The sequence below is a fragment of the Ptychodera flava genome, chromosome 9 (genome assembly GCF_041260155.1).
Source record: "Ptychodera flava strain L36383 chromosome 9, AS_Pfla_20210202, whole genome shotgun sequence".
NCBI classification, from domain to species: Eukaryota; Metazoa; Hemichordata; class Enteropneusta; family Ptychoderidae; genus Ptychodera; species Ptychodera flava.
In genome coordinates this window covers 15,020,304-15,045,113 of record NC_091936.1, presented here as the reverse complement: position 1 = coordinate 15,045,113, position 24,810 = coordinate 15,020,304, and the positions used below count along the sequence as shown (strand labels likewise).

General features: G+C 38.6%; 2 protein-coding genes across 2 annotated transcripts; both read right to left on the bottom strand.

Annotated features, from left to right (window-relative positions):
• Positions 1 to 169: 169 nt before the first annotated feature.
• LOC139140115 (alcohol dehydrogenase-like) lies at positions 170 to 11,612 on the bottom strand. The gene is made up of 8 exons (XM_070709149.1): positions 11,194 to 11,612; positions 7,470 to 7,602; positions 6,948 to 7,020; positions 6,211 to 6,406; positions 3,066 to 3,226; positions 1,670 to 1,791; positions 635 to 820; positions 170 to 296 (listed from the first exon to the last, which is right to left on the bottom strand). The coding sequence occupies exons 2-7, from the start codon at positions 7,584 to 7,586 to the stop codon at positions 803 to 805; spliced, it is 687 nt and encodes a 228-aa protein (XP_070565250.1). The 5' UTR covers positions 7,587 to 7,602; positions 11,194 to 11,612; the 3' UTR covers positions 170 to 296; positions 635 to 802.
• A 745-nt stretch (positions 11,613 to 12,357) lies between these two features.
• On the bottom strand, positions 12,358 to 14,902 carry LOC139139602 (alcohol dehydrogenase 1-like). The gene is made up of 4 exons (XM_070708483.1): positions 14,822 to 14,902; positions 13,790 to 13,975; positions 13,312 to 13,461; positions 12,358 to 12,573 (listed from the first exon to the last, which is right to left on the bottom strand). The coding sequence occupies exons 2-4, from the start codon at positions 13,916 to 13,918 to the stop codon at positions 12,460 to 12,462; spliced, it is 393 nt and encodes a 130-aa protein (XP_070564584.1). The 5' UTR covers positions 13,919 to 13,975; positions 14,822 to 14,902; the 3' UTR covers positions 12,358 to 12,459.
• Positions 14,903 to 24,810: the final 9,908 nt, after the last annotated feature.

Genomic DNA, 24,810 nt, shown 5'->3' with positions numbered 1-24,810 from the left:
CAACAGTAAATACGTTTTTAACTGTTGTACACCGAAATTGCATTTTATGGGAACACTACACATATAGCATATTTGGTGACACTGTGCTCACTGACGTAGATTTCTGTGAACACAGCATGGCCTCACATCGCTTGTCTTTCACTTACCTGACCACTAGCCACTAGGTCAACGATCTCTTTCATTTGTTGCAAGGTGCCTGAGTAAATTCCCTGTATACCAATGACACATCTAATGAGTGTTGGTAGTTCCACTTCCACCGTGTCACCATGCAATCCAACACAGATGATCACACCACCCTGTATCGAGATGCAATCTTCGCGTAATTCAGTGCTTTGATTTGGCCGGCCAGCCTGTCCATGTAATACTCACACAGGCCATACTGTTTGTGCGATAAATTCTTGTCAGGTTTGGCATATCTGTCGCTCAATTTATAATTGTTACTGGGCAGTCAGAATACAATTTTAAAGTATCCAATGACAGGATGATAGGAGAAAAGGTGACTTATTCCGCTGCAACATTGCTTATTATCAGAATGTACACAAGACAGACAGAAAGGCACGACTATGAGTATGTGAACCTGTCTCTATACTTTGATAGTTTATTCGTATGGGACGTGACATTTCATTTCTCTTACCGGTAGAGCCGCTTTGTAGGTCATGTTGAAGGTCTGCTTAGCACCAACGAAGTCCATGATAATGTGCGGCCCGCCTTCGTGAAATGCAGATTTCACTCTTTCCAATTTTTCATCCTCCGAGCGTTCCATGTCTAAATGGATCGTCTCAGAGCACCCGAAGTCCGAGGCTTAAGGCAATTTGCATCCCTGTGACAATCGATTCCGGCACATAACATGAGAATATGCGTCAAGTTTTTTAAAGTATCGGTACTGATTTGGAATCTTGACTGTCAAAACTCAATGTCTCAAATTTGTAACCAGCGCATTACATGTTCCTCTGGTTGTTCACTCATTTAAATTCCACTTTGGTTGTAACCATATCGTGAAAACTAAATCTAAGGGCCGCATAATCTCTACATTAATTGTAACATTGTCATCGATCTGCACATTGTTTGTCATTATATTACAATGCTCTGTGCATTGCGTTTAATTGGTCGAGCTGAACCACGTGACTGCCCACAAATACACAGTAATGGTTTGTTTCATGCCCGTGAATATGAATAATATTGTAAACACAGTAACTTTACGGCTGAAACTAAAATTGTGATTTGTACAAGGATCATATTCAATGGTGTATTTGTGGGCAAAGTTTGACGCTTTTTTCAAAAAATCTCCGGATTTGCAAAATTTTTGCAGCGCGCGCACAACTCACTGACAGGTTCTGGGGCCCCGTTGTCGTTCGCACGGGAAATTTTCGTAAATTTTGACGGTCTTTCGGGGTTCGTTGATAATATAATTGAAATAACAGACTCCGCGCTGACCATTAACGTTTATTTATGGGCGCAGGCGAGAGGAAAGCCAAATTAACGGACTCGGCAAGCCTCGCCCGTTAATTTTTGGCTTTCCTCTCGCCCTTGCCCATAAATAAACGTTAATGGTCAGCGCGTCGTCCGTTTTTCTATAATACAACGTGACACTCCACAAAAAAATTTATCAGTCCAGCTACCTTTCTTGAAAGTAGTGTTATACATTATCGAAGAAAAACGCAATACTTACCATTGCATCTGAGCCCACCAATTCTATCCGCTCACCATATTTCGATAACACCAACGCTTTGATCAGTTTTATTGCATACAAACCAAGTCCTCCTGCTCCGATAACTAGGATGCCACATTTATCTGAAAACGAGTTGAAGAAATAAATGTTTGATCTGGTACTATAGGCAGTATTGCCATGAATACCGAAAAATGAACATGTAAAATTGTGATAAATTCTTTCCTCTACGGAAGTATCTATATTTTTTATCTAAGAGTAACATAAGATCCTACAAATTCATTTGATAACGCACTTTCTCCTCACAAAGATATGCCTACGTTTTCCGCTTTCATTGCTACTAGGCTGAGGTTGGAATAAGTTTCTTCGACAAAAACTTCATACGCGACACAGGGTGGGTGTTTGCATCGGACAGACTCCGTAACACTATGAAACTACAGGGCTCGAAATTAACTTTTTACCCTGGTAGTCCCCTTTGGCTACCATTTTCTGAAGTCGGTAGCCCAGCGACAATGTCTGGTAGTCCATGCATATTTTAGTTTAGGGATACCGTGTTTGTCCAAGTATAAGCCCCGGTTCAGCAACACAAAAAAGCAGTAAAACTATAGGGGCTTCCACTCGAGAAACCCTATGTTATGTGTCACGAACGCTTAATTTATGCTAATATATGTACATTTTTAACTCTTTCAATCACTTTCAAAATCGGCTTATACATCCAAAGAACTTGTAACTTGGGTAAAGAAAAACAAAGAAAAATATATTTTTATGATCTTTATGAACTGGCATGCCTTGTTACAACCGAGTCTCTCCATACAGACTGTAATACATTGATACTGATCGACAACCATAGATAAAAGACAGCGCAACCCAGCCACGATTTTCAAGCTTGTCTGACACAGTGTTTTATATTACTATTTCAAATCAAACTGATAACACAATCTCTGAATACAGAAGTGGCAGTTTTGTGAAATTTCGGCTTCAAAACACCAAAACTTGACACAAGTACATCTTGTATGCTGCCGATCAACAGCATAGTGGGAACTGGCATGCAAAGACTGCACACGGAAAAGCAATTCAACATTCTGGTATCAAACGCTCTGCATCTTGTGAAAACAATAACATAGCAGTGAAAATTGTAATAGTCGCCAGGAAAAAACTCTTCACAGATGCAAGGATAATTGCTTCGAACAAATGAAACTGCATGTTGACTGCATTTAGCTCGTCCCAAAGTGACGGGCATCGCACGTCAAGCATTTGTCCCAGGCTTTGGTAGTCCGTGTGGGCTACCATTTCATGCACTTTGGTAGCCCCAGGGTAAAGTTGGTAGTCTGTGGACGCGGGACTACCGTTAATTTCGAGCCCTGAACTAATAAGAAGAAACATCGTTATCTTCCTTTACCTCTGACTGAGAGTATAGGGTCGATTCTTGTCATGGCGTGCTGAACAGCGTTGTACGATGTCACAGCGCCACATCCCAACACGCCAGCCGCTTCTACCTCGATGGAGTCCGGCAACTTGATCAGAAAAGCAAACAGGGGAACTGCTACGTACTCAGCAAATCTGCAGCACGTGTGAAATATCAAAAATTGTACAATATTTAAATCAAACTAACTAATAAGTTTCAACACATATGTGTTTAACCCGACACATTGTACTAGCTCTAGATATGTGCACATTGCAGACTCGTAACAGGTATATCATTAATTCTATTTTACAAACTTGAATTGAAGAATATATAGACAAAACTTTGAACGGTGGAGAGTGCTCTCTATTCGGCAAATGCAGACTCTGGCTTGAGTGTGCTAGAAACATAAGATAACTTAAACAGACGACAACCGAAAGCCAGTGTTTTATCACAGTCTGCTTGATATATATGCACCATGTCGCTATCAATACCATGGATGTACAAAAGCCGAATAGATCATAGGGTGATAAGGCGTTATCAGTCATAGCAAGAGTATAAAAATTAATAAATTTATGGTTATGAATACTGTTAATAATAATTAATATTTCTCTGCCATTATTGTAACAGTGCACAAATGTGCACTTTTATTTGCGTTCAAAGGCCTCCGGCCCATATGCAAAGGGGGTACAATGGCTGGTATATTACAAAAAAATGTACAGAGGTAGCTATCTGACGTTTTAAGTAAATTACTACAAAAAAGTTCTATACTGGCAACAACTGCCTTCAAAATTACAATTTAGAGGTAGTTTCCGTTACAAAGTAGTCTGCAGCACTCGAATCCTGAATGATGATCAGTATTTCCAAGTTGTGGATCATTGTTATGACACCCGTCAAAAAGTAGGGATGAATTTAACATTGCCGAAAATGTACACATGTAAAGGTCAATCGGCAATTTCGTATACGGGTGCTCAATTATGGAACTCGTTACCTAATGTAATTAAAGTTCATACTTCCAGGCATAGCTTTACAAAAGCACTGAGAGAGTATCTGTTACAGGAATACCTACAGTGAACTAGTTAAATCATATAGTCGTCACATCATTGTGTATGAATTTTCAGGAATACCTCGCTCTGATATCGAACTTGTATCATATAAATATAAAATAATGTTTGTAGAACTCTTTGTATAACAGCGTACGTGTTAACCTAACTAATTTAAATTTTGTAAATGGGCCAGGCTCGACTAGCGAACAGCTATATTTTCTGGCTCCACATTACCACTGAAATGTAAATTTTGTATTTGCTTGTTATGACTTGTGAAGTGTACTACTACTTTTCATGGTAATAAACCAAACCAGATTTATTGATGCCCAATTCACGCAGTTGTATCACAGATCCTAAGTCAATGTTGTGTTGCAGCAGTAGCATTGTACTTCCTCGGCAGACTCTCTAAACAGTAATATAGGGAGAAGGCCGACTCTAACCTTCAAAGCAGTACACAGGCTTCAATAACTCACGTGTTCTTTACTGTTGCTTCTTGATTTCTGTCGCTTTGGGGCAAGTCGATAGGTCAGGCATCGAACTGGCCTGGTTTTAAACTCTCGGTCGTGCGACATGTAAAGCCTGGGCCATCGAGAAATGACGTGTCGTTGAGAATTCGGGCCATCTTCAGTGTAATGTCCTTCAGAATTTAATGTATCCGCTTCGTATAATTCAAAATTAGCGCACTAGGCTGAGTTAACGAATAACAGTTAGGGAGGGGCGGGGGCTGGAGGAATAAGGATTGAAATCTTACTTTTTTGCAGACCCTTCTCGATACCCTCAAAAAATTTTAAGCCCCCCGGTCTATATGATCAACATTTTCAAGTTCTCCCTCTCAAAAATGTTCATATAGCCGCATATTTATTGGAGATGCACGCAAAAAAATAAACATGTAGTTGGCAGTTCTGCTTGCAGATTTCAACATTCCTTGTTATTGGTAGTTTATAGAGCCATATTCCTAAGGCAAGGTCTTACATTTATTCATTTTTAAACACATCAGAGGACTTTTTTTGATTTATCAGTCAAAGCGGACTTGAGTTAATCCAACCCAATCTGGCCAAATCGTAAGAATCGTAAATTTGATAAAATTAAGTAATTCTATTTAGTCACACATTGTTTCATTTAAATTTTATCTTTACTGTACAAAGTTTTACTTTTTACACGATTGGAAATAATTTGGGATGATTGGATGAAATAATGTCGGTTTAAATTAATAATATAAGCTTATCTGCTTTTCTTTTTAAGCAATACACTTGTTTTTAGGAGTAACTGGTAATATTGCAATATTCAGCTTTAGGGCATGTAAAACATTTGAAAAATTTAAAAAATATAAAGATCCAATCTCCAAAATTAGTTCCAATCGTGTTTTTTGTCTTATTTTACGATGAAAATGAGAAAATTTAGGAAATCAAGCATGGTGACCCAATCATTGTTTCTTTAATATTTGATTCTCATATGCCAGAATTCATAAGCATTTATTAGGTATGCTGACATCATTGACAGAAAGGCCATAAGGGCTGAATAGTGTAGCCTATGGACAACATAGTCATAATAACAAATGTATTAATTTTTCTACACTCTTGCTACGACTGATAGTGCCTTATGACCCTATGAATACATGTGTGTCCCACCCGTGAGCCAAATTTACTTTGTGAACAGTGAATCATTTACCGTACACGACGTTGGTCGCTCGGCCACATGAAACAAAATTTCTCTTGAAATACAAAACACTATTCTCTGTCTCTAAAACTAACCTCTTGGCTTAAACCTATCGTCCATGAACGTTATCCAAAGGTCGTAAGCTATTATTCAAGTTCAGAATATAGGCACAACATTGCGCAAGTTTGCCAAGGTTGTCGAATTTATCAGCAATCGACGCGACGATTTGAATAATGTTACGTGATAATTCTGGCGCGCAAACCAATGCAGCATCTGGGCCGAATACATGAAGGACAATTACTCAAGTACACGTAGCAGCGTAGCAGTCCTGGTTATGACCAGGATTGCTTGATGCAAGTTTAGAAAGTGGCAATACAATTTGATTAACAAGTCTTCAATGTTGGACTAAGCTACTATCAATTTAAAGTAAATCACTTTACCCTCCATTGGTGATGAAACCGAGCGATTCCTTTTCAAAGGGCGGATGATCACACCACGACACGTTCCCCTCGTTACAATATTTACATTTTCCACAACCAAAAAATGGATAGACCGCTACTTTATCCCCTACGGCAAGTCCATCTGGATTTACGGCAGAGTCCCCGATAGCATCGATGCTTCCTGCGACTTCATGACCTGCATGAGTAGAGTCAACATTTTTGTTATAATCCATCCACTGACCTTGTCTAAATGCTTTGTGTCTAAGCCTTAAAAGTTTTCACCACTGTTGAGGACGTTTAACGCCAAAAGCACACAGACTTTTACGCTTTTCTAGGGGTTCCATATACTATAAATGCAAATGTGGAGGGTATATCTGATTACCATGTATGAAGAGATCTAGACATAATTTCTACATATGAAGTTCTTACGAAGCAAGTTGAATACAAGTGGAATACAAGTTGAAGCACAATGGCAACACTTTCGCCTATTTTATATTACGGTCCTTTAATTTATATACGAAGCTAAACTCAAAATATTCATTGCACAAAAATGAGGATGCTGACTTGGTTTAAGACATTTTTGGCTGCTTGCCTTCTTTCAAGTCTTTATTTTCACCTTCATGTAAAGTATAAGAGTATACAGAACATTGTCGTGTAGCTATTGTCGATCTTGATGTAATGTAGGACAACTATGAAGTCTATTTCAGATAAACTTGAATGAATGAAACTGTATTTACCGGGAATATATGGACCTTTCTGTGGTTCCTTCCACATATGCACATCGCTGTGACACAGTCCAGCAGACATTACCTTAACAGATCATTGATATGACTGAATAATGCAAGTTAACATAAAGTCTGCATGCCTCTCGAACTTTCGTGCGAGAGTTTGCCACTATGAAATAAGAAAATTGTGTATGACGAAGACGAAAATAATCACTCGACTCCTTTAATACTCAAAATTGAAACAAAGTCATCGCTAAGGCACCGCACTGATGTTTTATAATTGGACGGACTTTCAAAGCCCACTTGATATCCATTATTGACTCAAATACAGGATGAGATGCAGGACGAAGGCAGAGTCCATTTTGAAGTATGAAAGTGCAACACATGCTTCATATCGCTACCCGTCAAGAAATTTATAATTGTAATGCGGAAAGCATTAATGTAGTCTCGGAGTATTCATGTATGATATTTATTATTGGAAATTTCCACAAAATTGTTGATTATGTCAGCTATTTATGATTAATTCAATTATACCTTAATTATCGCGCCCTCTGATGGCAGAGCTGGAAATTCATGGTCGGTGATGTATTGTAGATCTTTCGGGTAACACTCGAACATTTTCACACACTTCATAGTTTTACAATCCGCCATATCTACCACTGGTTACCTAACATTAAAAAGAAAGAAAGCATTTTGAATTCAGTGTGATTTTATATCATGTTGTCGCCGTATTATCTTTCTTGGACCATGTTTCGTAGTTCGACATTGTTTGAAGACAATGCCAAGTTCCAATTCAGTGCACAAATACACCCTAAAATAAGCATTACAAGTACGAACGCTTAAATGTATTATTTTCATATTCTACCCCATTGGTTTAGATTGTTTATACATGTGAGCAGCTCAATTGAAACACTAGGACGTCATTGTCTACTGATTGCCATCGTTCAGCGAGTTCGTATCTCGCACCATAAACTAAAGGACAAGGTATTCCACCCCATATGTAACATATCGCTTACTATCGCTGATATATCAATGAATTGTCGTTTAGCAGCTGTTATAGTTTTTCTGCTATGTTTTATGACAAAGTCGAAGAATTCTGAGCAACAAAAATATATCCAATACGGAGGTTTTAGGTTTAAAATTCCGTCTTATGCACTTCCTGTAAGATTCACTTTCAAACAACTATGATATGGGAGCCTTCAGAAATTACAGGGGGTGGGGGTGGGCTGGGGGAATTGGGGAGGGTCGCTTTTTAGGAAACACTTGAATGGGGACGGACACTTTTATAAACCTATCGGGGGGGAGGAGGGTCACTTTTGACAGAAGCTGATTTTATGGCAAAAACTTTGATTATCCATGTGATATTTCCTGAATAGGAAATCACCAACAAAATACATACACATTATGCACAAGTTTCACAAGCAAAGAAGATGCAGTGGTATCCTACATTAAACACCTTGAACAGTTAAAACTGATAAAAGACAAGATACAAACAAATATGCAACAGGTGGAAAAGTGTATATCAATTATCAAATGTACATAAATGCAAAGATATTGTCAGTTTTATATTGGAAAAAATTGTGCAGAGTTCTCTCATAGACAACCATGTACAGTAAATCAACTTTTTGGTGAGATTCCAAAATCAAATTTCTTGGACAACCATGGGCTTATAACCGCACTAGTTTAATCAAAAACATAATATAAATATTCAAGAGTACACAAATGAAAAGATTTACCTATTTTTTTATTGGAAAAAAATAGTCATTGTTTCATCATAGACCGCCATGCATAGTGAATCAACATTTCGGTGAAATTCCAAAATCAATTTCTTGCACAACCATGGACTTGTAACCACTCTCGTGTAATCAAGAACAATAATGTAAATAATCAAGCATACACAAATGCACAGATTAATTTTGTACTAAAAATAAATTATTCATAGTTTCATCATAGACCGCCATGCATTGTGAATCGACATTTCGGTGAAATTCCAAAATAAAATTTCTTACACAACCATAGACTTGTAATTACTCTAGTTTAATCAAGAACATTGATATCAATAATCAAGAGTACACAAATGCAAAGATTTACCTATTTTTGTATTGAAAAAAAACTTTTCATAGTTTCATCATAGACACCATGGATAGTGAAGCAACGTTTCAGATGAAATTCAGAAATCAATTTCTCGTACACAAAATGCACATTTTATTTCCCAATTCAAGCAAAGTACATTTAAATACATTATCAAACATATATAATATACAGATATAGCATGTTTTGTGCGGGAAAATTGTCAATAATTTGCCTGATAGACTCGATGTATTATGATTTGATATTTTTGGATGAAGCACAAATTCAGCCACATCTTACTTTCTTATAGTTGCACAAAATATGGTGACCTGCCTCAAATGTAAATACAATACAATATCTCTTCAAAAATTCGTGCGTGATAAATTGCGACTGTCCCTCCAAAACACCAGCCCACCCCTCTGTAATTTGTCCCTAACATAACAATTGAACCCATTGTTATGTAAATAAGCTGATACTGTTTCAGTTATTCCTGGGGAGAATACCGCAGAGGTTGGGGGAGGGTCAAGTTTTAGAATGTCGAACAAGGAGAGGGTCACATTTTAGACAGGAGGATAGGGGAGGGTCACATTTTAGGGTACAGGTGTGCGCGAAATTCCCCGGCCCACCCCTCTAATTACTGAAGGCTCCCTTAATGATTGAATCATTCACACACATCACATTTGTATACATGCTTGGCGTTGCTGTACCAGCGACATAGTAAGGAGTCTCAGCATAAAGGTACAGCTAAGTTACGAGAATTGTAAAATGATGTCGCATTGTATTGTGTAATAGTCCCAACTTAGTGCGGCATTTAAAACGATACTGATTTCACTGCTATGCCTCAAAAACTGTTGAAGTTCATACCTCCTCTCAGCACCTTTCCGGGAGATCGGGCACTGAAGGACTCGATTCCAAATGCGAGTCGACAGCGTACAATCATTTGCATAGCGCATGTTGTTGTGACTTCTTTGTGACATGAAAAGTGTGGGCAAATTAACTTTGCTCATGAAAAGGAACTACCGAATATTTGCCTTGCGCAGTGCGTAGACAAGGTCACAGGTGCTCATGGCAGCTAAACAGTGATTTTTGTTCAGTGTGTGCTTAACCACTCTGAAAAGTCAGAGCGTCTGTGGACAAACGTCTGTGAGAAATGTCTTCTGATGATGTTCGCACTTACAAATAGATTCCGTAAAATTGTGATTCTGACAGATCACGTGTAAGGACACGTCTTTAATAATCCGGGTGAGTCCCTTAAAACTTGAGAGTTTGACCTGTCAGGTGCCGCCAACTGGTAAATTTAATCAATTTCGCAAAATCATCACAAAACATGTTTTGAAGGCTGATATACCAATTTTACTTATTTTTGACCTTGACCTGAAATTTGGAGGGGAAAGTAGAGCTGTTCGTACTGCCCTCCCACTGGCATACACGGAAAATGTGCCCTCCCACTGAATTTTGATGCCCACTGCCCTCCAGTATCTATGGTCTGCCCGCTCCCCTCTCCCCACAACAGTTCAAGCTCCCCACTGCCCTCTCCCAACTCCTGAAATTCCCCCTTGCCAACTAGATGCACAATAGGCAACCCAGTTGAACACAAAACCGTGCCAGCAGTTAGCAGTGTACCTTTGAACATTTCTCCCCTCTAAGTTTGGCGCTTAATCTTCCCTCAAGTTCTATCATCAACCACGGCATTTAGCTCCATCTACGTATTTTCCGTTATCCACTTTCAAAAATTTCATCCCCGCCCACTTAAAATAATGAAATTTCTTCCCCGCCAAAAGTAAATATCGACTGTTTTCTCTCCGCCCGCTGATTAGTTTTGAAATTTGCCCGCCAGCTGAAAACTGCGCACGAACACCTGTTTGCACGAACAGCTTATTTGGCGGTACCTGACTTGTCGGCCATAAGTATAACGATGACATCATGCACTACGTACAGTAGTTTGATATCTTATCTTGCCCGGGTGTTCTGGTTTTGCCGTCTCCAACAAATAATAGCCAAGGAACAGCCACAACTCCCAGTTGCAAGCAAAACGTTGAGCTACTCATCTCTGCATGGCAGGGCTGTGCGTTACCGGGTATAGGACTAAAGCCGGTAACACACAGCCCTGTCACGCAGATCTACGATTTCTAACCTGCAGCAACGCCATAGGACGAGCAAATCTTGGCTTTCGCACTCTGACAATTACCTCTAGGCTCTTGATCTGATGTCACGATGAAATCAGGACTGGTCTCGCTTAACGGTATGAATTGTGTTAGAGTGTGAAAGAGCGTACCGGTAAGTCAAGCCCCAGAAGCCTGCTCCGACGAGAGGCCAAAATCGTCCGCTGGTTACTTGATTGCAGCTGTGCAGAAACTGTCCGCCATGCTACAGTTTCTCTGCTGTGATGAGAGGCTGTTTACGCCGCGACCTTCACATGAACTCATGATGAACTCTCAACGTTTAACTGACAGTCAACATTTACATGTATGCCGCGCTTTAAATATCCCGTCGCACAATGCTGGCCCTCACTGTTGTTTCTTATCTTTCACATCGTTTTTCTTTTTCAAATTTAGGAGTGCAATTTTTGTGTTCCTGCGTCAACTCACAAAAACTGCACCATTCATTCTGAACGGAATATATTAAACTCGTCACTGCTTCACATATATTCACAGTAACTTTCGACAGTGTTTTTCGACACTTTTGTGTAGCCCATACAATCATTAATGTCTTGTTCTACCCACAAATTTTCCCCCAAAATATGATATTCAACTTGTCGTAAATCTGTATGGCTGTAAGATTCAATTTCATTGCTGAAGTCTTTCTGATTTTTTCCCATACAGTATCCATTCCAACCAAAATTCATATCGAATAATCATTTGTTTTTGCAAAAATAATGTTTTTAACTACATATATGAATGTGATATTGACTGGAAAGAAAAACAAACAAAATGTGATATCATAGATTTGAAGAAACCACTCCTGAGAAAATTTCGATCATGGTTCAAATCAGTTGATATAAGGGGGGTCAGGGAAATTCGTACGACTGACCTGAAGGTGTGGATCGTATATTCCTAACACTGTCGGTGTGCGAATTTCCAGTCGTATAATTATATGACATAATTCAATACAAAAAAGAGACATTTTAAATGCAGGTTGGCCTTCACACTTGCTCGACTATGTATACACGGTTGTGCTTGTAGAGAAATTTGTATTTGAAAAGGTTTAAGGAAAGAATTAGCCATTAAAAAATTCCAAACCTTGGTCGAGTTACTGAAATGACTTCGTAGTCTTTTCAAGTCAGCTGGACCTACGTTCTGCAGATTGCCTTCCATATTTTCATTGCAAAATGATACTCTCTTGAATCTCACAGATCAACGTACGTGTAAAATGGAATAAAGGTAAAAGAACGAAATAAAGTAACATAAGATTTCACAAAATACAGGATCCAACAGAGAGTGTATCATTGTGAAACTCAATCGATATGCGGTGTTATAATAGCTCGCCCCTCAATTTCGTTGTTTTTCAACTTGTGCATAAGTTTTGGAACTTCGGATAACTTGTGCAGCTTGTAAGTAACAGGCGTTATCTGGGGAAAAAGGTAGAAATGTAATCATGACAATCGGCCATTTCTGTTGTTTAAAGGGTTAAGTTAAGCAGAAAATCAGTGAAACCCTGTGAAACAAAAGAATCCTTAAAAACAACAAATATATTCAACAGACAACTGTCCCTAATACAAAGCAAAAAGTATATGTAGAGGGAGGTTGGAACTGCGTCTGTGCGACTTTATTGTTTAGAAAACGTATATTTTATGAACAATATCTAGATGTATCTCATCAACATGACTGTAACGATTAAACTCTACGATGTACATTATGACAAACAAGTTTTTAAAAAAACATCAATCACCAAAGTACCTTGGATATAGAGTTTGCACTGGTCGTATGGGTCACATACGACCTTTGAATGCACTTCCAATGACCTTCCCTTGAATATCTACAATGTTGCTTGCAATATCTTTACTTTGAAGAAAGGTGCAATGATCAGGGAGGGGTCTGTAAAGGACATTATAATCATTCTTCGTTGTGCGAAATCCTTCATATTACCAATACACTGAATTCTATAAAGTTCTTGTTTGGGCTGACCGAGTAGCTTGGCCAAACATGATGAAGTTGGTAAAGCAACAGTAAATACGTTTTTAACTGTTGTACACCGAAATTGCATTTTATGGGAACACTACACATATAGCATATTTGGTGACACTGTGCTCACTGACGTAGATTTCTGTGAACACAGCATGGCCTCACATCGCTTGTCTTTCACTTACCTGACCACTAGCCACTAGGTCAACGATCTCTTTCATTTGTTGCAAGGTGCCTGAGTAAATTCCCTGTATACCAATGACACATCTGATGAGTGTTGGTAGTTCCATTTCCACCGTGTCACCATGCAATCCAACACAGACGATCACACCATCCTGTATCGAGATGCAATCTTCGTGTAATTCAGTGCTTTAATTTGGCCAGCCTGCCATGAGATACTAACACACGTCATACTGTTTGTGCGATAAATTCTTGTCAAGGCTTGGCATATCTCTCGCTCAATTTATAATTGTTACTGGGCAGTCAGAATACAATTTTAAAGTGTCCAATAACAGGATGATAAGAGAAAAAGTGAGTTTTTCCGCTGCAACATTGCTTATTATCAGAATGTACACAAGACGACAGAAACAACTATGAGTATGTAACACCGTCTCTATACTTTGATAGTTCATTCATAGGGAGGTGACATTTTATTTCTCTTACCGGTAGAGCCGCTTTGTAGGCCATGTTGAAGGTCTGCTTAGCACCAACGAAGTCCATGATAATGTGCGGCCCGCCTTCGTGAAATGCAGATTTCACTCTTTCCAATTTTTCATCCTCCGAGCGTTCCATGTCTAAATGGATCGTCTCAGAGCACCCGAAGTCCGAGGCTTAAGGCAATTTGCATCCCTGTGACAATCGATTCCGGCACATAACATGAGAATATGCGTCAAGTTTTTTAAAGTATCGGTACTGATTTGGAATCTTGACTGTCAAAACTCAATGTCTCAAATTTGTAACCAGCGCATTACATGTTCCTCAGGTTGTCCACTCATTTAAATTCCACTTTGGTTGTAACCATATCGTGAAAACTAAATCTAAGGGCCGCATAATCTCTACATTAATTGTAAAATTGTAATCGGCACATTGTTTGTCAATATATTACAATGCTCTGTGCATTGCGTTTAATTGGTCGAGCTGAACCACGTGACTGCCCACAAATACACAGTAATGGTTTGTTTCATGCCCGTGAATATGAATAATATTGTAAACACAGTAACTTTACGGCTGAAACTAAAATTGTGATTTGTACAAGGATCATATTCAATGGTGTATTTGTGGGCAAAGTTTGACGCTTTTTTCAAAAAATCACCGCATTTGCAAAATTTTGGCAGCGCGCGCACTACTCACTGACAGGTTCTGGGGCCCCGTTGTCGTTCGCACGGGAAATTTTCGTAAATTTTGACGGTCTTTCGGGGTTCGTTGATAATATAATTGAAATAACAGACTCCGCGCTGACCATTAACGTTTATTTATGGGCGCGGGCGAGAGGAAAGCCAAATTAACGGACTCGGCAAGCCTCGCCCGTTAACTTTTGGCTTTCGTCTCGCCCTTGCCCATAAATAAACGTTAATGGTAAGCGCGTCGCCCGGTTATTCTATAATACAACGTGACACTCCGCAAAAAGATTTTTCAATCCAGCTACCTTTTTTGAAAGGAGTATTATACATTATCGAAGAAAAACGCGGTGCTTACCATTGCATCTGAGCCCACCAATTCTACCCGCTCATCATATTTCGATAACACCAACGCCTTGAGATATTTCATTGCATACAAACCAAGTCCTCCTGCTCCGATAATGAGTATGCCACATTTATCTGAAAAAAGAAGACAAAAAGGTTTGATCTGGTACTACAGGCAGTATTGCCACGAATACCGAAAAATGAACATGTAAAATTGTGATGAATCCTTTCCTTGACGGAAGTATCTAAATTTTGTATCTAAGAGTAACATAAGATCCTACAAACTCAATCTGATAACGCGAACGCACTTTCTCCTCAGAAAGATGAGCCTGTATTTTCCGCTTTCGTTTCTACTAGGCTAAGGTTCTTCGACATAAACTTCATACGTGACAAAGGGCAGGGATTCGCATCGGAGAGACTTCGTTACACTGTGAAGCTACTAAGACTCGAATTAACTTTTTACCCTGGTAGTCCACTTGGGCTACCATTTTCTGAAGTCGGTAGCCCAGCGACAATGTATGGTAGTCCATGCATATTTTAGTTTAGGGATACCGTGCTTGTCCAAGTATAAGCCCCGGTTCAGCAACACAAAAAAGCAGTAAAACTATAGGGGCTTCCACTCGAGAAACCCTATGTTATGTGTCACGAACGCTTAATTTATGCTAATTTATGTACATTTTTAACTCTTTCAATCACTTTCAAAATCGGCTTATACATCCAAAGAACTTGTAACTTGGGTAAAGAAAAACAAAGAAAAATATATTTTTATGATCTTTATGAACTGGCATGCCTTGTTACAACCGAGTCTCTCCATACAGACTGTAATACATTGATACTGATCGACAACCATAGATAAAGGACAGCGCAACTCAGCCACGATTTCCAAGCTTGTCTGACACAGTGTTTTATATTACTATTTCAAATCAAACTGATAACACAATCTCTGAATACAGAAGTGGCAGTTTTGTGAAATTTCAGCATCAAAACACCAAAACTTGACACAAGTACATCTTGTATGCTGCCGATCAACAGCATAGTGGGAACTGGCATGCAAAGACTGCACACGGACAAGCAATTCAACATTCTGGTATCAAACGCTCTGCATCTTGTGAAAACAATAACATAGCAGTGAAAATTGTAATAGTCGCCAGGAAAAAACTCTTCACAGATGAAAGGATAATTGCTTCAAACAAATGAAACTGCATGTTGACTGCATTTACCTCGTCCCAAAGTGACGGGCATCGCACGTCAAGCATTTGTCCCAGGCTTTGTTAGTCCGTGTGGGCTACCATTTCATGCACTTTGGTAGCCCCAGGGTAAAGTTGGTAGTCTGTGGACGCGGGACTACCGTTAATTTCGAGCCCTGAACTAATAAGAAGAAACATCGTTATCTTCCTTTACCTCTGACTGAGAGTATAGGGTCGATTCTTGTCATGGCGTGCTGAACAGCGTACGACGTCAGAGTTCCACATCCCAACACGCCAGCCACTCCTACCTCAATGGAGTCCGGCAACTTGATCAGGAAAGCAAACAGGGGAACTGCTACGTACTCAGCAAATCTGCAGCACGTGTGAAATATCAATAATTGTACAATATTCAAACAAACTAACTAATAAGTTTCAACACATATGTGTTTAACCCGACACAGACATTATTGTAACTAGCTCTAGATATGTGCATATTATGCAGACTTGTAACAGGTATATCATTAATTCTATTTACAAACTGTGACGTGAAGAAATAGGCAAAACTTTGAGTGATGGGGAGATCTCTCTCTCTTCGCCAAATTCAGACTCTGGCTTGAGTGTGCTAGAAACATAAGATAACTTAAACAGACGACAACCGAAAGCCAGTGTTTTATCACAGTCTGCTTGATATATATGCACCATGTCGCTATCAATACCATGGATGTACGAAAGCCGAATAGATCATAGGGTGATAAGGCGCTATCAGTCATAGCAAGAGTATAAAATTAATAAATTTATGATTATGAATGCTGTTAATAAAATTATCTTTCTGCCATTATTGTAACAGTGCACAAATGTGCACTTTTATTTGCGTTCAAAGGCCTCCGGCCCATATGCAAAGGGGGTACAATGGCTGGTATATTACATGAAAAAAAATTAAAGAGGTAGCTATCTGACGTTCTAAGTAAATTACTGCAAAAAAGTTCTATACTGGCAACAACTGCCTTCAAAAATTACAATTTAGAGGTAGTTTCCGTTACAAAGTAGTCTGCAGCACTCGAATCCTGAATGATGATCAGTATTTATACCAAATTCACGCAGTTGTATCACAGATCCTAAGTCAATGTAGTGTTGCAGCAGTAGCATTGTACTTCCTCGGCAGACTCTCTAAACAGTAATATAGGGAGAAGGCCGACTCTAACCTTCCAAGCAGTACACAGGCTTCAATAACTCACGTGTTCTTCACTGTTGCTTCTTGATTTCTGTCGCTCTGGGGCAAGTCGATAGGTCAGGCATCGAACTGGCCTGGTTTTAAACTCTCGGTCGTGCGACATGTAAAGCCTGGGCCATCGAGAAATGACGTGTCGTTGAGAATTCGGGCCATCTTCAGTGTAATGTCCTTCAGAATTTAATGTATCCGCTTCGTATAATTCAAAATTAGCGCACTAGGCTGAGTTAAAGAATAACAGTTAGGGAGGGGCGGGGGCTGGAGGAATAAGGATTGAAATCTTACTTTTTTGCAGACCCTTCTCGATACCCTCAAAAAAATTTAAGTCCCCCCGGTCTATATGATCAACATTTTCAAGTTCTCCCTCTCAAAAATGTTCATATAGCCGCATATTTATTGGAGATGCACGCAAAAAAATAAACATGTAGTTGGCAGTTCTGCTTGCAGATGTTCAACACTACTTGTTATTGGTAGTTTATAGAGCCATATTCCTAAGGCAAGGTCTTACATTTATTCATTTTTAAACACATCAGAGGACTTTTTTTTGATTTATCAGTCAAAGCGGACTTGAGTTAATCCAACCCAATCTGGCCAAATCGTAAGAATCGTAAATTTGATAAAATTAAAGTAATTCTATTTAGTCACACATTGTTTCATTTAAATTTTATCTTTACTGTACAAAGTTTTACTTTTTACACGATTGGAACTAATTTGGGATGATTGGATGAAATAATGTCGGTTTAAATTAATAATATAAGCTTATTGCAATATTCAGCTTTAGGGCATCTAAAACATTTGAAAAATTTAAAAAATATAAAGATCCAATCTCCAAAATTAGTTCCAATCGTGTTTTTTGTCTTATTTTACGATGAAAATGAGAAAATTTAGGAAATCAAGCATGGTGACCCAATCATTGTTTCTTTAATATTTGATTCTCATATGCCAGAATTCATAAGCATTTATTAGGTATGCTGACATCATTGACAGAAAGGCCATAAGGGCTGAATAGTGTAGCCTATGGACAACATAGTCATAATAACAAATGTATTAATTTTTCTACACTCTTGCTACGACTGATAGTGCCTTATGACCCTATGAATACATGTGTGTCCCACCCGTGAGCCAAATTTACTTTGTGAACAGTGAATCATTTACCGTACACGACGTTGGTCGCTCGGCCACATGAAACAAAATTTCTCTTGAAATACAAAACACTATTCTCTGTCTCTAAAACTAGCCTCTTGGCTTAAACCTATCGTCCATGAACGTTATCCAAAGGTCGTAAGCTATTATTCAAGTTCAGAATATAGGCACAACATTGCGCAAGTTTGCCAAGGTTGTCGAATTTATCAGCAATCGACGCGACGATTTGAATAATGTTACGTGATAATTCTGGCGCGCAAACCAATGCAGCATCTGGGCCGAATACATGAAGGACAATTACTCAAGTACACGTAGCAGCGTAGCAGTCCTGGTTATGACCAGGATTGCTTGATGCAAGTTTAGAAAGTGGCAATACAATTTGATTAACAAGTCTTCAATGTTGGACTAAGCTACTATACAATTTAAAGTAAATCACTTTACCCTCCATTGGTGATGAAACCGAGCGATTCCTTTTCAAAGGGCAGATGATCACACCACGACACGTTCCCCTCGTTACAATATTTACATTTTCCACAACCAAAAATGGATAGACCGCTACTTTATCCCCTACGGCAAGTCCATCTGGATTTAGGCAGAGTCCCCGATAGCATCGATGCTTCCTGCGACTTCATGACCTGCATGAGTAGAGTCAACATTTTTGTTATAATCCATCCACTGACCTTGTCTAAATTGTGTCTAAGCCTTAAAAGTTTTCACCACTGTTGAGGACGTTTAACGCCAAAAGCACACAGACTTTTACGCTTTTCTAGGGGTTCCATATACTATAAATGCAAATGTGGAGGGTATATCTGATTACCATGTATGAAGAGATCTAGACATAATTTCTACATATGAAGTTCTTACGAAGCAAGTTGAATACATCCGTTTTTTCGAAGCACAATGGCAACACTTTCGCCTATTTTATATTACGGTCCTTTAATTTATATACGAAGCTAAACTCAAAATATTCATTGCACAAAAATGAGGATGCTGACTTGGTTTAAGACATTTTTGGGTGCTAGGCTTCTTTCAATTCTTTACTTTGTCACCTTTCATGTGAAGTTCAAGAGTTAAAATGAAAACAATTACTGTGTAGCTATTGTCGATCTTGATGTGATGTAAGACAACTATGAAGTCTATTTCAGATAAACTTGAATGAATGAAACTGTATTTACCGGAATATATGGACCTTTCTGTGGTTCCTTCCACATATGCACATCGCTGTGACACAGTCCAGCAGACATTACCTTAACAGATCATTGATATGACTGAATAATGCAAGTTAACATAAAGTCTGCATGCCTCTCGAACTTTCGTGCGAGAGTTTGCCACTATGAAATAAGAAAATTGTGTATGACGAAGACGAAATAATCACTCGACTCCTTTAATACTCAAAATGAAACAAGTCATCGCTACGGCACCGCACTGATGTTTTATAATTGGACGGACTTTCAAAGCCCACTTGATATCCATTATTGACTCAAATACAGGATGAGATGCAGGACGAAGGCAGAGTCCATTTTGAAGTATGAAAGTGCAACACATGCTTCATATCGCTACCCGTCAAGAAATTTATAATTGTAATGCGGAAAGCATTAATGTAGTCTCGGAGTATTCATGTATGATATTTATTATTGGAAATTTCCACAAAATTGTTGATTATGTCAGCTATTTATGAGTAATCAAGCAATACCTTAATTATCGCGCCCTCTGATGGCAGAGCTGGAAATTCATGATTGGTGATGTATTGTAAGTCTTTCGGGTAACACTCGAACATTTTCACATACTTCATAGTTTTACAATCCGCCATATTCACCACTGGTTACCTAACATGAAAGTAAAGAAAACATCTTGAATTAAGTGTGATTTTATATCATGTTGTCACCGTATTATCTTTCTTGGACCATGTTTCTTAGTTCGACATTGTTTGAAGACAATGCCAAGTTCCAATTCAGAGCACAAATACACCCTAAAATAAGCATTACAAGTACGAACGCTTTTATGTATTATTTTCATATTCTACCCCATTGGTTTAGATTGTTTATGCATGTAAGAAACCATCGTTCAGCAAGTTTGTATCTCGCACCATAAACTAAAGGACAAGGTATTCCACCCCATGTGTAACATATCGCTTACTATCGCTGATATATAAATGAATTGTCGATCAGCAGCCGTTATAGTTTTTCTGCTAATTTTTATGACAAACGCGAAGAATTCCGAGTATGTATCCGAGTCTCGCATACGGAGGTTTGAGCTCAAAATTTCCGTCTTATGCACTTTCCAATGACTATGATAATGATTGCACTATTCACACATATCACATTTGCATACATGAATGGCGTTGCTATACCACTGATGTGTGGTCAGTTTTAAAATCGTGCATGAATCGTAGGCAGTGCAATGCAAATAGTATAAGCTTAAGGAATGGTATGATTATTTTAAAAATTTATTTTATGAGCAATGTGGTGACACAGTGTCAGGAGATAAAAATCTTACACACACTGTAAATGATTTTTTACATGGCATGGACACGTCGTCGACCAGTATTCAAGATGACGATATTTTGAACAAGAGTATTTCTACTATTGAGGAAATCGCATCGAGTCTGAAAAGATTAAAATCTTGTAAATCACCCGGAGTTGATGGCATTCCTGGAGAATTTTTGAAATTTTCTGCAGATGTTACTATTCCCTTTATACACGTTTTGTTTAATAGAATTTTTGAATCTGGTTATTTTCCCGAAGAATGGGCTAGAGGTGTTGTTATTCCTCTGTTTAAAAAGGGAAATATAAATGACACCGGTAATTATCGGGGTATTTCTCTTTTAAATGTTTTTGGTAAAGTGTTTACCTCAATTCTCAATGAGGTTTGACATCATGGGCGGAACTCAATGAGTTAAGATCTGACTGTCAAGTGGGTTTTTGAAGAGATCACAGCACTGTCGAAAAGTTTTGCACGCAATGATACAAAAATATTTGAGTGTAAGGGGTGGGAAATTTTATTGCCTTTCGTTGATTTTGCAAAGGCATTTGACAGTGTGAATCATTCTTTACTTCTTTATAAGCTTTCTCTTCTCGGTGTCTCAGGTAAAATGTTTTCCATTCTTCGCTCCATGTACTCTAATGTAAAATCATATGTAAAGTCTTGGTCTAAGCTTTCAAATTATTTTCATTGTCCATCTGGTGTTAGGCATGGGTGTATGCTTAGCCCTGTACTATTTACTTTCTTTATTGAAGAATTGAACGACATGTTAAAAAACTCTGGTAGCATTGGAATTCAATTAACACAAGATATGTACAATTCATTTTCACTGCTGTACGCTGATGATGTTGTAATATGTTCTGACTCTGTTGTAAACTAGCTACAGAAGTTGATTAATATTTTGGGGAATTTTGCACTAAATGGGCGATGGCTGTAAATATTAATAAGACAAAAATAACGGTTTTTCGTAATGGAGTTCATAGAGCTCGCACAGAAAAGTGGGTTTTGAATGGTCAAAATATTGAAGTTGTTTCCTATTATAAATACCTAGGTATTGTTTTATCTTCTAGAAATAGATGGGGCAAAGCGGTTTCTACATTAGCGGAGCAAGCTAATAAAACACTAGCCATGCTATCTGTTGCGACAAAAAAAATTGGAGGATTGCCATGTAACACACATTTTATGCTTTTTGACACAAATATCTTACCAATTATGATTTACGCTTCTGAAATATGGGGCTTCCAACGTCATGAAAAACTTGAACAAATACAAAGAAAGTGGTTGTAGGGCCTTTTAAGGTTTGCCACCAAGTGCAACAAATGAAGCTGTTGTGGGAGAATGTGGCAGATTTCCTATTTTTGTGTACTCTCTGAAACGCTGTATTAAGTTTTGGTTAAGGTTGTTAGAACTACCCTCCTCAAGATTACCACGCCAAGCATATGTCATGCTTTTCCAACTTGATGAATAAGGGAGGCATAACTGGGTTACATATTCTTATGGTTTTGGCTTTGTATGGCTGGCACAGGAGATTGGTAAAAAAGAAATGTTTTTAAGTGATTTTGAGAAAAGGGTAAAAGATATTTGCAAGCAACAATGGCGGGGAAACATTATGAAAATAAATAAAATGCGTACATATATTGAGTTTAAGAGCGCCCTTGAATCAGAGAAATACATTTCTTTAAATATTAATTTTAAAATCCGCCAAACAATAGCATGCTTCCGTTGTTCATGCCTTCCTTTAAATATAGAAAAAGGTAGACATGTGGGTTTAGTTTCAACTGAAAGATTTTGTGAAATGTGTAATTCTAACAAAGTCGAAGATGAGTTTCATTTTTTGTTGGAATGTCCCACTTATCATAATATCAGATCATTGTACTTACCTGAAGATATCTGTATTCATCCAAATATATGTAAGTTTCAGCGTTTATTACGTTCTACCGATGAACGTGTATTGCGTAAGCTTGGTATTTTTCTGTTTAAAGCTTGTCAGTTGCGAAAAGAATTACTTTGTAAGTTAAATGTAGACAATCCTTGATATAGAAATTGTTAATTACGGATTGGTCTATTTTTGTATTGTAAATTTGAAAGTTTTAATTTATTTGCATTTTTGACGTGTAACTCCTCTGCAGATGGGCGGAGGCCTTGAAATGCAATAAACAGATTGATTCCATTTTATATAAATGAATTGTCGTTCAGCAGCTGTAACAGTTATTCTGCTATGTTTAATGACAAAGTCGCAGAATTCTTCGCTCCAAACTATATATTTTCTCGGAAACGGCGGTTTTAGGTTGAATATAGTTAGACGATATTTTGATGCAAGTAAACAGCAAACGAACGAAAATGACAACAAGGAATGCAATTTCTGTGTTCAGCGACTATGCAAGCAACAAATTTGAATACGCCACGAGGAGATAGGCAAACTTTAGCGGCAACCCTAGACTCGGCACTGACAACATTTTACGCTGAGGTCCGGACTCAGAAGGCGAACTGTACTCGAAGAAGTCTTTGTGTTTTTGTTTCTTTGCATGTTTGCTTGTTCGGCGTAATAAAAATAATAACACATGAGAGCTTGGACAATATCACGATTTTTTGCCTGCCCTCGGGCTGGTGGTCATGATCGAAATACTGATGATGCCCGAGCCGTATCATCAGTATTTCGATCATGACCACCATCCCTTGGGCAGGCAATAAATCGTGATATTGCCCTCGCTCTCATGTCTTATTATTTAATTATTCCTTTGCTTTGTTTGACCCATTTGTATTTAAGTTAAGTACTATGTGTTGCCAATTTCCTGAATTTATAACATTTTGTAAGGTGTTGATAATTCCAAGATTCGGCACGAAACGTCTGCGTATGACCCGAACTTGACGTCTGCAACTGAGCTTGAGGAAACGTGAGCATACAGGGTGATAGTTCGCAAGTATTCTCGTCTCGTCTGATCTGCAAAACTTTCGAAATTTCTTGATTTTACGTCTAGAAAGAGGCCAAACGATCAAAAAGGCATTCATCATGGCATTCATCAACGTGTGATTTTTCACGCTGCCAAATGATAGCATGAATTATAACAGTGTGAAATCATGACATTGTGACATGTCAGCATCCGGGCCCGGCTTGGAATTATTAGTCGCTGGAGCAGTTATCTATGGTAAACCTTCAGAATGGGGTATCGAAGTGTCAAGAAGAAGATCCAAAATATTTGACTACGCTAATCATAACGCCAGAGACCATGAAAAATACGTTCAGTCAAAGTCACCTATGTTCTATTCCGCTCTGCGTCAATGCGCCCTATAGACGTGTGTGTACATATGCCTGAGTGTGTAGTGTACATACGTCCTTCTCAGGCATATGTACACACGTCTATGGGGCGCAGATATTACATATTGTATCTACAATAATTTACAAATTCCTATCTACAGAAGAATGCGAAAGACTGGCCCTTGGTTTAAAAATTGCAGTGATTGTTGTATTTGCGGCCTCGTTCGTGGTCAAATTGCCTGATCTAGGTCACGCCTGCAAGGTTGTGGCAAGGTAGAATAATGCCCGAAGAAAGCTAGGGGACCTCTACCATAGTTAATACACTAAGGACTCCCCAACTTCTTCTTATTTGGTCAGTTTTACAGAAGTTTCAACAGGCTATAACTCTGCAATGCCTTTGTGCCCAAATGTCTAGTTTTTTTTTATTCCACAGAGAATGTTGACTACTTTTATATTTTAATAGTTTTGTTGAAATTTATAACTGACGCTCTAGCCTTTCCAATCACCTTAAACAGTTAACGGCTGCACGGAAGAACCAGGGGCAATCGTCTGTAAATTTAGCTGTGTCAGACGGAAAGCAGAATATAAGGGACTGGTCAGTGTCTTCGGCCTGGGGGTGGTGGAATCAGGGGGGGTTCACCCTGTTTTTGACTTTGGTGATGGGGGTCACGTTTTTGAAATGCCCAATAGTCGGGCGGGGGGAAGGG